This window comes from Haematobia irritans, chromosome 4 (genome assembly GCF_050003625.1).
Source record: "Haematobia irritans isolate KBUSLIRL chromosome 4, ASM5000362v1, whole genome shotgun sequence".
In the NCBI taxonomy this organism is placed as follows: domain Eukaryota; kingdom Metazoa; phylum Arthropoda; class Insecta; order Diptera; family Muscidae; genus Haematobia; species Haematobia irritans.
In genome coordinates this window covers 66793444-66806687 of record NC_134400.1, presented here as the reverse complement: position 1 = coordinate 66806687, position 13244 = coordinate 66793444, and the positions used below count along the sequence as shown (strand labels likewise).

At 36.1% G+C, this 13244-nt stretch overlaps 1 protein-coding gene across 4 annotated transcripts in view; it reads left to right on the top strand.

Annotated features, from left to right (window-relative positions):
• The window catches only part of LOC142236990 (uncharacterized), a 144030-nt gene that overhangs the window by 72733 nt on the left and 58053 nt on the right, over positions 1–13244 (top strand). For 3 of the 4 annotated variants that reach the window (XM_075308274.1, XM_075308273.1, XM_075308275.1), the window contains exon 3: positions 8354–8556. In XM_075308274.1, the coding sequence (XP_075164389.1) occupies positions 8354–8556 (203 nt within the window). Of the gene's footprint in view, positions 1–8069; positions 8094–8353; positions 8557–13244 lie in introns of those variants that run through there. The other variant, XM_075308276.1, reaches the window with a different exon arrangement.

Genomic DNA, 13244 nt, shown 5'->3' with positions numbered 1-13244 from the left:
TACTCCTGAAGTCACCACCTTCCAGCAGCCTTTAATTATCAGAAACGATTTTGCCTGTCTCTTCCAAGCATCGAAATTCTCGCGCCCTCTTAAGCTCTCCAGCGAAACTCCTTGAGGAAGGTTAGGTTAGGTTAAAGTGGCAGCCCGATTAAGTTTCAGGCTCACTTAGACTATTCAGTCCATTGTGATACCACATTTAACTAAAAGTACCTATTACATATGGGCCCTTCTAGTTTTAACCACTGAACCTTCACTATTATTTTCTTTTGTTGAACCAACCAGATTGATCCAAAAACATTAACAGACTGCTTAAGTTAACGTTTTCTAGGTCCGCCAGTAATCTAAAGCTATATGACCCTAAAATTCGCTTACGCCTTACACAAAATGCAGGACACTCACACAAGAGGTGTCTAATTGATTCCTTTTCCTCCGAATATATTGACCTCCGATGTTTTAATGAAACCTGGAGCGGAGTTAGTACCTTCCGTAGTCTGGAAGCCTCGGACGTTTTCTCAATACTGCTGCAGTAAACATTCCAAGCGTCCCAATCCTCAGGAGCCCTGGTGGACTTTGCTTTGTTAAAGAGCTGCCTGCAGGATTTCCTCATATTACTCAACTCCGTAGATCACAATGGTGGTCGATTTTTCCCCTTGGCTTCCATCTAGGGCATGCAGCTTTCAGTGAGATGTTGAAGGTCTTAGTAATCCTCTTCACTGCGTGTTCGATATCTTGCACAGTGCTCATATTTGTCTCTGGTATTTCCGGTATCATCATATTGAACGATTCCCTATACGTATTCCAGTCAGCTTTCCTAACATTTGGCGGAAATATGGTCTTGGTGGTATGAACATCAAATTTGAAACTGATGTAGCGATGATCTGAGAAGCTATGTGCCCTCAAAACGTGCCACTCAGATATCTTATTCAGTTCCGTAGAGGCCAAAGTGACGTCCAACACCTCTTGCCTGTTTTTGGTGACGTAGGTTGGTGCATCTCCCTTATTGCAAACTACCAGGTTAGTACGCTAAATAAACGCTATTAGCGACTCTCCGCTTGCATTAGTATCACTACTTCCCCAAATACTATGATGTGCATCGCATCCCATAATGAGTTTTCTTAACGGCACATGGAGGCATCTCCCTATCATGTCCCATGTAGACCGAAGATACCCAGTATTTGCATTTGGATATCTCTAGACTGGCTACGACAGTGTCTGCATTGTTCAATGAAGGAAGCAGAAACAAGTTTAGTTAGTTGTTAGCAATTATACGTGCTCGATCTATATCTCTACCGGTATTATGCAAAAGTTTGAAACCCGGAGTGCTTAACTCACAGATCTTGTTCTTATATTTGTATGGTTCTTGAATAAGAACTATATCTATGTCTCCTTTCATCAGGATAACTTTTAAGGCAGCACAAGCAGCCTTACAATAGTGAATATTTATCTGGAGGAACCGTAGAACCATCCAAATGTTCAACCACCGTCACATCAGTCGTTTCGATTGAGTCATCAAAGGCTTCCTCTTCACAGATCTCGGTGACTCTCGCAACAACCCGCGGTTCAGCTTTGGTGAGGTTTGAGCCTGTTGGGACTTCCCGCATACGATGTTCGTCAATGTCTGCAGTTTTTATGTCTCCTTCGGCTTCGCAAGATTTTTTTTCTTCTGACTACCGGAGGCTTGTTCGTTTCGGAATCCATGAAAGCCATAACTTACACGTCCTTGCGTCTGGGCTCGATGTGGCAGCGACACCCATATTAGGTGAATATTGTACTCTCGTTTAGAGATTTGCGGCAGTCGATGGCCATTTTAGAATTAAGGAACACAGAGTTCAAGGATTTTATTGCAGGTTGACTGTCTAAGTATATATTAATGCCAATATTTGTTGGAACATTACTTCTCAGCCAATTCGCCACCTCTCGTATTGCTACTATTTCAGTCTGAAAAACACTACCGTGATTAGGCAATCTTTTCGCTATTCGAAGTTCCAGTTTTAGAATATACTCCGAAACCTACTTGTCCATCCAATTTGGAGCCATCAGTGTAGAAACCTATATGACGTTTATTCCCTGGGTTCTGTGTGCACCACGCCTCACTATTGAGAATTAGAGTTTCAAACTTTTTGTCGAAAAGTGGTTTCGCCAGAGTGTAATCCACTACGTATGGCACATCTGGCATTATTTTGACCGAACTGTGACCGTACCTTTTTTCCGACCACAGCGATAGCTCGCGCAACCGTACATCCGTTGTTGCAGCATGACATTAAGGGCTCAAGTCTTACTGAATGCGCCTGAGATACACAAGCACGCCATACGATGAACTTTATTTAAACGTGTCGGCTGCTGAAGTGCACCAAAGGGAATTTCAATACCTCATATGGATATGAACTTAACTGTGGGAGTTTTGCGATCTTTGCAGTACATGACCAGTTCTGTCTTTACCCCACGACCATTCTCTCTCGCATCCGGAGGGCTCTGTGTATATTATCTCTGATTGTGAATGGGAATTTTCCCTGGCTGTTTGAGCCACATCATCTGCATATGTCACCATTTTTTTTTTCTTTCTTTTTCTAGGGAAACCAGAAGGGTGTTTATAGCAAAATTCCAAAGAAGAGGTGATAGAACTCCTGCTTGGGGAGTGCCTCTGTCACATACCTTTGTATGTTTGCTTGTCCTAGTGTGGCCGGTATACGTATCCTCATTAGCAGTTCGTCTAGCAGCCTAAGTATACCTGGACCAACATTCAGAGTTGCCAGTCCATTTAATATAAAGCTCGGATGGGCGTCTAGAAACGCCACGATTGTGTATTCATTGACAGGTAGCTGACTAGTTCATGCAAAGCGGTCTCAGTAGACCTGCCCTTCGAGTATGCATGCTGTCGCTTCGAGAGCAAACTTGAATCGACGCTAGTTCTAAGATAAATATCTATCATCCTCTCCAGAGTCTTAAGTAGGAATGAGGATAAGCTGATTCGTCGGAAATCCTTCGCACTACAGTGAGAGGCTTTTCCCGCTTTAGGTATGAAAATTACTTTTGTTTCCACTTTTCTGGAATATACGTCAGTCACTGCTTGTCCACTATAAATCCATCAGGTCAGGGGGATTTGAATGGTCCAAAATTATTTAAAGACCATTTTATTGTAGATTGAGCCCTTCTCAGTTCTCGTTTATATCCTCTTAGCTTCATCTTGTAAGTGTCCCTATCCTCCGGAGCTCTTGTGGACTTTGCTTTGTTAAAGAGCTTCCTGCAGGGTTTCCTCATATTATAAACCACCATGGCGGTGGATTTTTCCCCATCGGCTTTCCTGTAGGGCAAGCAGCTTTTAGTTAGATGGTGAAGGCCTTGAAGTCCACTCCACGGTTTGTTCGATATCCTGCACAGTTCTTATATTTGTCTCTGAAAATTTTGTTTTCAAATTTTCGCTTTTCACAAATACTTTTCTAATGAAGACTTTTGTGATTATGAAAGCTGAGCTCAAGCCCTTTCCAATGAGCCTAGTCTCTATATCGCACGCGGCTTAGTTTTGGCACAGTGGGCCCGTTGTAAAAATTTGATGAACATTTTGTTTTCAAATTTTCGCTTTTCACAAATACTTTTCTAATGAAGACTTTTGTGATTATGAAAGCTGAGCTCAAGCCCTTTCCAATGAGCCTAGTCTCTATATCGCACGCGGCTTAGTTTTGGCACAGTGGGCCCGTTGTAAAAATTTGATGAAAATTTTGTTTTCAAATTTTCGCTTTTCACAAATACTTTTCTAATGAAGACTTTTGTGATTATGAAAGCTGAGCTCAAGCCCTTTCCAATGAGCCTAGTTTCTATATCGCACGCGGCTTAGTTTTGGCACAGTGGGCCCGTTGTAAAAATTTGATGAAAATTTTGTTTTCAAATTTTCGCTTTTCACAAATACTTTTCTAATGAAGACTTTTGTGATTATGAAAGCTGAGCTCAAGCCCTTTCCAATGAGCCTACTCTCTATATCGCACGCGGCTTAGTTTTGGCACAGTGGGCCCGTTGTAAAAATTTGATGAAAATTTTGTTTTCAAATTTTCGCTTTTCACAAATACTTTTCTAATGAAGACTTTTGTGATTATGAAAGCTGAGCTCAAGCCCTTTCCAATGAGCCTAGTCTCTATATCGCACGCGGCTTAGTTTTTAAATAATAAGCCAAATACTAAAAATCCAAATTCGAATTTGAAAAATATTTTTGGTGCTGGTTTGTGTCTCGGCTAAGTTTTTGCTGCAAATTTCAAATTCGAATTTATCTTCACACACATTACATCAACTGGCTCATGAGCCAACATTATGGCATCCATTTTCTTTTTAGGTGGTCTTATGCCTTCTGGAGTCAGAGTGTGGCCTAAATACTCGAGATTACCCTTAAAAAGTTTACACTTGTCCCAATTAATCCGAACATTGTATTGATTAAGTCTACTTAAGACTTTGCACAACTGATTGTAACAATCCTGCCTTCCGACACCCGCCACTAGTACATCATCTAAATATACTGCCACGCCATCTAGACCTTGCATGATTTGGTCCATGACCCTTTGAAAAATCATAGGAGCTGTTGAGACTCCAAACGGAAGTCGGCAAAATTCAAATAACCCCAGATGGGTATTTTGGTTAAAAATGACCTTGAAGGTTCATTTACTAAAAGCTGTAAATAAGCTTTACTGAGATCCAGACTACAAAAACATGTTTTCCCCCTCATACACTAGTACATCATCTAAATATACTGCCACGCCATCTAGACCTTGCATGATTTGGTCCATGACCCTTTGAAAAATCATAGGAGCTGTTGAGACTCCAAACGGAAGTCACCAAAATTCAAATAACCCCAGATGGGTATTTATGGTTAAAAATGACCTTGAAGGTTCATTTACTAAAAGCTGTAAATAAGCTTTACTGAGATCCAGAATACAAAAACATGTTTTCCCCCTCATACTGGTAAGGCAATGGATATACATCCAATTGAATTACTGGATTAATTGTAACTTTAAAATTGACACAAATTCTCACATTGGAATCTTTTTTTAATACGCATACAATGGGTGCTGCCCATTTGCTATTTCTCACTGGTCGGATAAAACCTTCGTCGCACATAGTTTTTAATTCCGCTTCTACTTTAAATTTTAAGCTCAAAGGCACAGAATACGGTTTGCAAAACTTTGCACAGAAAAAAATTTCACGACAAATTTTCCAATTAAAATTTTAATTGAGTTTTAAAAATTATTCAATTAAAAATTTAATTGATTCAACAAATTTTTTAATTGAAACAAAAATCAATCACAAAAATTAATAGTATCAATTAATTTTTTAATTGGATCAATTAATTTTTTTATTGACTTTAATTAATTTTTTAATTGATACTATCATTTCTGTGATTGAAGACATTTCAATTAAAAAATTAATTGGATCAATTAATTTCGTGATTGAACCAGAAAATTTTTTTTGTGTGTGGTTGCGAACCTGACTGAACAAAAATGTCAGCCGTAAAATTTTTGATATGGTCTTTACTTTTTAAAAACAACGAGGGAAATTTACATTTCAAATCCTCAATAATATTGATTTGACAGATGCTGTTTATACAGTTACTTCCATACGACTCACCACTTTTTACTGTGAAAAAAGTTCTCCAATTCGGATACAAAATTTGTAACCAATTTCTACCCATTAAAGGTTTAAACCGATGCTTAGACTCCACAACTAACAACTTCATACAACAATAACCATTCAAATCCACTGATATTTCTCCATGCGCTTTGACTTCAGTTCCCTTAATAACCTGTAATGGCGGATAATTAACATTACTTAATTTTATATCTTTAAAATAAGAATAATAATCAAAATTTGAAATGACAGACACCACCGCTCCTGTATCTACTTCCATGGAAAATTTCCTGCCCTCGACCAAAACCTCCACCATCAAAGGTTCACTTTCACGGCCAACCCAATTTATGGAACCAAGCTTAAAATCCATTTCATTCAAGTGCCGATTTCTGTTTTGGCTTCTAAAAGTCTGCTGCTGATTTTGAGGACTCTTCGTAAAACAGGCTTTGATGAATGTCCTTTTTTCCCACAGGCAAAACAATCCCAATTTTTTGCAGGACACTTCCCTTTTGCAAGTTTTGTGGTGCATTTCGAACACTTTTCAAAAATTTGTTGAACTTGACGTTGCTGTTTTTGTTGTTGTATTTTGTTCATTTCGTACGACGACGATGACTGCATACTTTTCTGTTCTTTGCTGACAAGTTCAAATGATTGCAATGACTTGCACGCCTCCTCCCAAGTTAAATTTGGAGTGGACAAAAACTTTGTCTGCAACTGACGGTGGGTGGGGAAGCAATTCGAAGCCCAATTCATGAATTTTTGCCATCGTTCTCAATGACTTGTGGCACGGTGCGTTGTCTTGGAGGAACAACATTTTTTTCTTCGTCATATGGGGCCGTTTTGCCGCGATTTCGACCTTCAAACGCTCCAATAACGGCATATAATAGTCACTGTTGATGGTTTTTCCCTGCTCAAGATAATCGATAAAAATTATTCCATGCGCATCCCAAAAAAACAGAGGCCATTACTTTGCCAGCGGAATTTTGAGTCTTACCACGCTTCGGAGACGGTTCATCGGTCGCTGTCCACTCAGCCGACTGTCCATTGGACTCAGGATGTAGTTATGGAGCCATGTTTCATCCATTGTCACATATCGATGGAAAAACTCGGGTGTATTACGAGTTAACAGCTGCAAACACCGCTCAGAATCATCAACACGTTGTTGTTTTTGGTCAAATGTGAGCTCGCGCGGCACCCATTTTGCACAGAGCTTCCGCATATCCAAATATTGTTGAATGATATGACCAACACGTTCCTTTGATATCTTGAAGGGCTCTGCAATCTCGATCAACTTCATTTTACGGTCATTCAAAATCATTTTGTGGATTTTTTTGATGTTTTCGTCGGTAACCACCTCTTTCGGGCGTCCACTGCGTTCACCGTCCTCCGTGCTCATTTCACCACACTAGAATTTTGCATTCCAATCAATTATTGTTGATTTCCCTGTGACAGAGTCCGGAAACTCATTATCAAGCCAAGTTTTTACTTCCACCGTATTTTTTCCCTTCAGAAAACAGTATTTTATCAAAACACGAAATTCCTTTTTTTCCATTTTTTTCACAATAACAAAAGTGGCTTCACAAAAGACGCTCCATCTCACAAACTAATTGACTTACAGACGTCAAATTGACACGAATCATTTGAAGGGTGGTTCTATATAAAAATTATATGCATTTAATACTAGCGACGCCATCTATGTGTCAGACCTGGGACTTATCAGCCAACCTGTTATATTGGTGTATGGGGTTTCACTTTATTCTTTTATTGACTGTCAGCTTTGCCGGTAACACAACGAATGATCTTAAACTAACAGTCTTAAGCTAACAATCAATACATTAGTATTAGTATTATTATTATTATTATTAGTGTACTAAATGTATACCTACAAATTCATCAACACAGGGATGTTATTAAAACTTAAGGAATGCATCCACCTTTGTAATTATACAACAACATATCAACTACTATACCTATACTTTGTAAAAAAAAGTAACCATTCTTCATATTTCGTCAGAACCTCAATCTAACGGAGTGGGAGTTACGGTATATTTACTTAATGTATACTTTAATTGTTACTTTTCTTATGCACGCGTTTCCTGTTTCTTTGCCCCATATTAAATTTCTACCGAAATTGCTTTTATTAAGTGAAATCAAATTAGGTCAACAACCTTCCGTTGTTGACAAATGATTTCGAGAGTTAAAAGCAAAATGCAAAGAAACAGAAATGCTCAATAGTCTATTTAGCATAAACTAAATCAATGAAAACGCTTAATAATCATTTTTAAAATAACTTACTTATAGAATTGTATGTAGACAATCACAGCAGTTAAAAAACTCATTGCAAACAATAAAGACATATTTTGTATTGGTAGCAGAAGCTACGAAATAAAAGTCTTTGGTTTTTTTCTCTCAAGTAGCAGTAGCTACAAGGTCTGTGTGATTTATTTGAGTAGCAGGAGCTACCAATAAATTGGCCTAGAAGAAAGGTATTCATACTTTTTTTTTCAAAATATTAAATATTAAAAACTTAACTGTTAACATTACATATTTCACAGAAATTTGGCTGGGTGATTTCGCTGTTTTAGGGAATTTTGGACACAAAGTAACGATCTCTTAAAAGATGTGACGGTCGTTCAAAGAAACTTTCCCTCAATTCTTAGAGCTAAAACCTGTCATTTCTACTACATTTCTACATTTATCAAACAACTCTTTTTAAATTATGATATAACTATTTTCATGATTTCAGGATTATTTAAATCAAGTGGAGATGTTTTTAAACCAGTTTCGCAGAAGTTTCAAGACCTCGAAGTTAAAATATTCGAAATGAATATAATTACGAAGTATTTCGCAACGCAGATAGGTCTTTTTATTAATGAGGACATCTCAAACCTCCCAGATGAAATGGTGTCGTATATTGAAGGCTGCATTTTTTATTTTGATCCTGAAAATGTATGTATAAACAAACTAATTTAAAAAAAGTTATATATAGAGCTTTAAGTTAAATTAAACCTTTTACATTTAAATGAAATCTTTTTTCATATGAAATGACTACTTTATAAATGCATATATATATACGTTACTGCCAAATGCTAATATTACCAGATCTCAATTATTTCAATTACTTCAAAAAGACCCATACATTCAAAAAATTATTTTCTATAAAATTCAATCTGGCATCGCAGTTTACTTGGCAAACATTTCCCACTGCTGATATTTGGTTTAGCTCAATAATTTTTGTAACAAATTAGCCCGCATTGAGAGATATGTATTTGTATTTCTATATATCTACAATAATTATAGTTCGGTTCCTCTTTTAATTAGTGTTTCATTCGAAATGTATGAGTTTTTTCGTTTCAGACGTTCCCTTAAACGGTCTATATGGCGGTTATAAAGAAAAATAGATGGGTATAAACCACTATTATCACATATTTGCACTAAAAGCGTTAATAAATTTATCAATTATGAAGTTTTTTCTTATTTATGAAAAGGTTGGTGCAAAGTGACTGGATTTGACATTTCTGTTCGACAAAATGCGAACGAATGGAGTTAGAGAAAACCAATTTTGGTGGTTCCCATTGATTTTTGTTTCACTTGTCGTTTAGATATAGCTTAGAGAAACCTAAACCAACTGATTTTCGTTTTGTATGCGAACGAAGACTAGAATTCGGATAACAGAAATAGGCTGTAATATTGTAATACGGAATCCACGTTTTTACAAGTTTTGAAGTGTGTTTTTCGTTGATGAAAATTAAACATTTGGTGCTACGAAAAAGTAGACAACACATTACCAAAACCAAATCCAAAATGGTAAAACAATATGGCAACCCGTTTGGCCGTTTCAGGCCGACGAAGTGGCAACCCTTTGTTATTGATTTTTTATGTACTATTAGTAAAAATTAACAGCGATTGTAATATTGTTTGGTTATTTAAGAAAAATGTGTGACAAAAAACATATTTTTTGTTTGCTTAATATAATGTGTGTCCGATGTTGTCTGGAGTAGAACTTACTAACTTGGACGTGTTGTTAGAGTTCTATACTGCGTTAGAAAGGTTGAGATGTTTTCTTTCTTGCAATCATAAATTTGTCTACTTATAAGTGCTAATTATGGTGTTACAATCAAAACGCATAAATTAATAAATATTGGATAGAAAACAACTCCCAGTGCTGTAATAATAATGTAAAAACATTAAAAAGGGAGAGGTCTACACCCTCACAAAAAATCGCTTCTGTAACATATACTCCCAAACATATTTTGCTTCAAGCATATACATTTTTGGGTATTGCCCAAACATTTATATGTTTGATCTCTTCCAATATATAATATGTTTGAAAGCATATTGGTCTAAACAATATATGTTTGGGTAGTGTAAGTTCCAAACATTTTGTATTTTTGCATCCAAATTCAATAATGTTGTCTTCCAAAAAACAATATGTTATTATGTGAACATATAATATGTTTGGAATCATTTTGCACCCAAAAATAGTATATGCTTAAAAAAATTCCCCCAAACAATATTGTGCTCAAAATTTTATTTATTTATTTATATATTTACAATCATAATGAATTATGAAAATAAACAGGTAATATAGGTGCTAACAACATAGGTTTTCGACCTGAATGCTCAAAATTTTGTTTCTGCCTAATTGTATATTCCCTCACATCTTTCTCACTTCCACGAGATTTTTTAGTTCTTAGCACCTTTTTCTGTAATACAAACATTGTAGAAGAAATTATTCAATTTTATGATTTTTTTATTTTAATTTTACCTTTTGCCGGACGGGGATTCGAACAGCGGACCACACAGTTTGTAAGGATCAAAGAAGTAGCTGACCAATTGCCCAAGGGAAAATAAAATGTTAATTTTGTAATAACAAGCAACAACCACCAACTTAATTCAATATCGCTACCTGTTAAATAGCGCTCCAAGCTACTAAACACATATATGTTTATAGGCTATTTCTAAATTAATATATGTTTGCATCCAAGCATATTATATTTACAAACATTTTATGTCCCAAACATAATATGTTCTAACATATTAACATATATGTCCCAAACATGTTATGCTAGTTTATGAACATTATATGCTTGCACTCAAAAATATTGTGTTTAAAAATTTGTGTTCCAAACATATAAGGTTTATAGCCAAACATATGAAAAACAGTCTTTTTCATCCGTGTACCATGACAACTTGAAGAAAAAGTAAAATAATTGTGCAGGGAAATAGAATGAAGTAGCATTACTTTGATTAGTAGAAACATCTGCCGAAACATTAATATGTTTGTTTTATGTGAACATATTATATGTTTGGAAGCATTTGAGCCCAAAAATATTATATGCTTGGAAGAATTTTTCCCAAAGACGATTGTGCTCATTCCCTAGCATACTCGTAATTTTCACTTTTATACATTTTTTAAATTTTACCTTTCGCCTGCACGGAGAATCGAACTGAGGACCATACAGTTTGTAAGCCAACACGCTATCCACTGGGCTACGTAGCTGTTATAGTCACCAGCAGATAATTATCATTATAAGTTACATTTATATAGCATAGTTTGCAGCGCCCACGAGCCCATGCAAACATAACATTATTTAACAGAAACATACATTTGTTTGCCACGTGGAGTAGTGGTTAGCATGTCTGCCTTGCATGCAAAGAGTCTTGGGTTCAATCCCTACTCCGACCGAACACTTTTTTTAATTTACACGTTTATATTTATACTATATAAAATTTTTATAATGAAACTTCGAAATGTGGGTTATTAAAGATTTATAGTCAGTAACAGTGCTTGATATAAACGAAATTGACTGATTTTTGGATAAAATATTATTTTCTTATTGCAAAAATAACAATTTTGTAACAAAAAACTGTTTTTGGTACAAAACTTTAAAATTTGGAAGGAATTCAAAAACTCTAACAAAAGAAGAACGTGGAGTCAAGTATAAACATACATAAATAATTTTATAATATAAACATAAATTTAGTTAGGCGTGAACAGTTTTTTACTAGCATTTAACACCATCGCTCTAAAACGCCTTTTATTTTTCTTTAATAATTCATTTTAAAGAAAATAACCTTTTTAAATTGTTTTAGCTGCAAAACTCGAACTTAATGCCCGTTTTTATATTTGAAGGTGTCCGTCAACTCCTCGTGGACTACTTATTAACAAAGAGGAACTAAACTTTGTTTTTATACATTTTACTGTGTAATTTTTCACTATTTCCTCCTTATTTCATTTTACTGTCCCAACTCTAAAAAGAGTATAGTGCCCTTTCGTTATTTTTATGAAGACGCCTGATTTCTTTTAACGAACCAAGAAAAAATTGTGCCCAAAATGATAAACAAAACACATGTCGATACATAAAATGCTGCTCTCAAGGCGAAAACATATGCTGTTTGTTTTTCAAATGTCTATTCTCTTGGTTCCGAATGTCTATTCTCTTTATTCAAATCAAATAATATTTAGACTTAAGCATATCACATTTTTGGCCTTATCATAAAACAGTTTTCCGAAACAACATACAAGCGGTGTTTGTAATCGAAACAAACGTGTTGAGTAGTTTTTTCATACTAAATCTTTATTTGAACCTCTGCTATCACAAAGGTTTTGACAAATCTTAAATCTAGTCTAGAGGCAACACTTGGTTACCCCATGCTAAGCCTATAATCTTATCGCTATCCTAAATATACAAATGCTGCGGAGTTTTATTATGGTCTTCTTAGGAGAGAAGATCTTAAACACAACGACACCCAATGCACTGATAATAGAGACCACCCTAAACAACCAAATGCACTTAACATACATTATCTCCAGTGCTCTTCATGATCGTTTTTAAGGGCATTTCAATTATCAGTGGAATATCACTAACGGTGATATTACATGAACATTCTGCCGGGGGCATAAATCCATTCTAGGGATTATAATTAAATTAGAGAAGTGGACTGTAAAATTTAGAGTTATTATGACTGTCAGCCTGTAGATTCCAGCTGATTTAAGGTATCAATGAATATTAGGAGTAGGAAAGTTTAAAGCTGCTATTGTACGCATACTTATATACTTCTTAACAAAATATATTGCTAAAATTACAGTTAATAAAATAACTAAAATAAAAGCCACGTGACCGCTCATATGATGGAAATGCAAACCCTTCAAGTGGAGATTTGTCTTCTGGACGTCTTTTAATTTCTTCATGACTTCATCGACTTTTTTAGTATGGTTGATGATCATAGGTCCTAATGGTATTAAATTAAATTCAGCTATCTGCGCAATGTCGGCCGTGAAAGTCATCCTGTCTTCCATGACCCGGGTGGATTGAAGGCTGAGCGGAGCTCAGCTTCAACTTCCAAGATACCTTGAGGCGGTAATTCAATCCTCCGTTGTGCACGATCCATACACTGTATATGACCAGCCGTTTGATTGAAAACTTTGAAGATCCAACCATTTGTAAGCTCAAGTTTTTCCCAGAAAGCGTCGATCACAAAATCAGCGAACTGGCAGTTTGGACTGATTAGGGGTTTCAGTGGCGATGTCTCACACGATTGATCGTTAGCATCTCTCCAGGGCCAACCTCCGTCACACACGTATTCATCTTCTGCAAACGTCTGACAATTATTTAGATCCGCTTGCGACAACA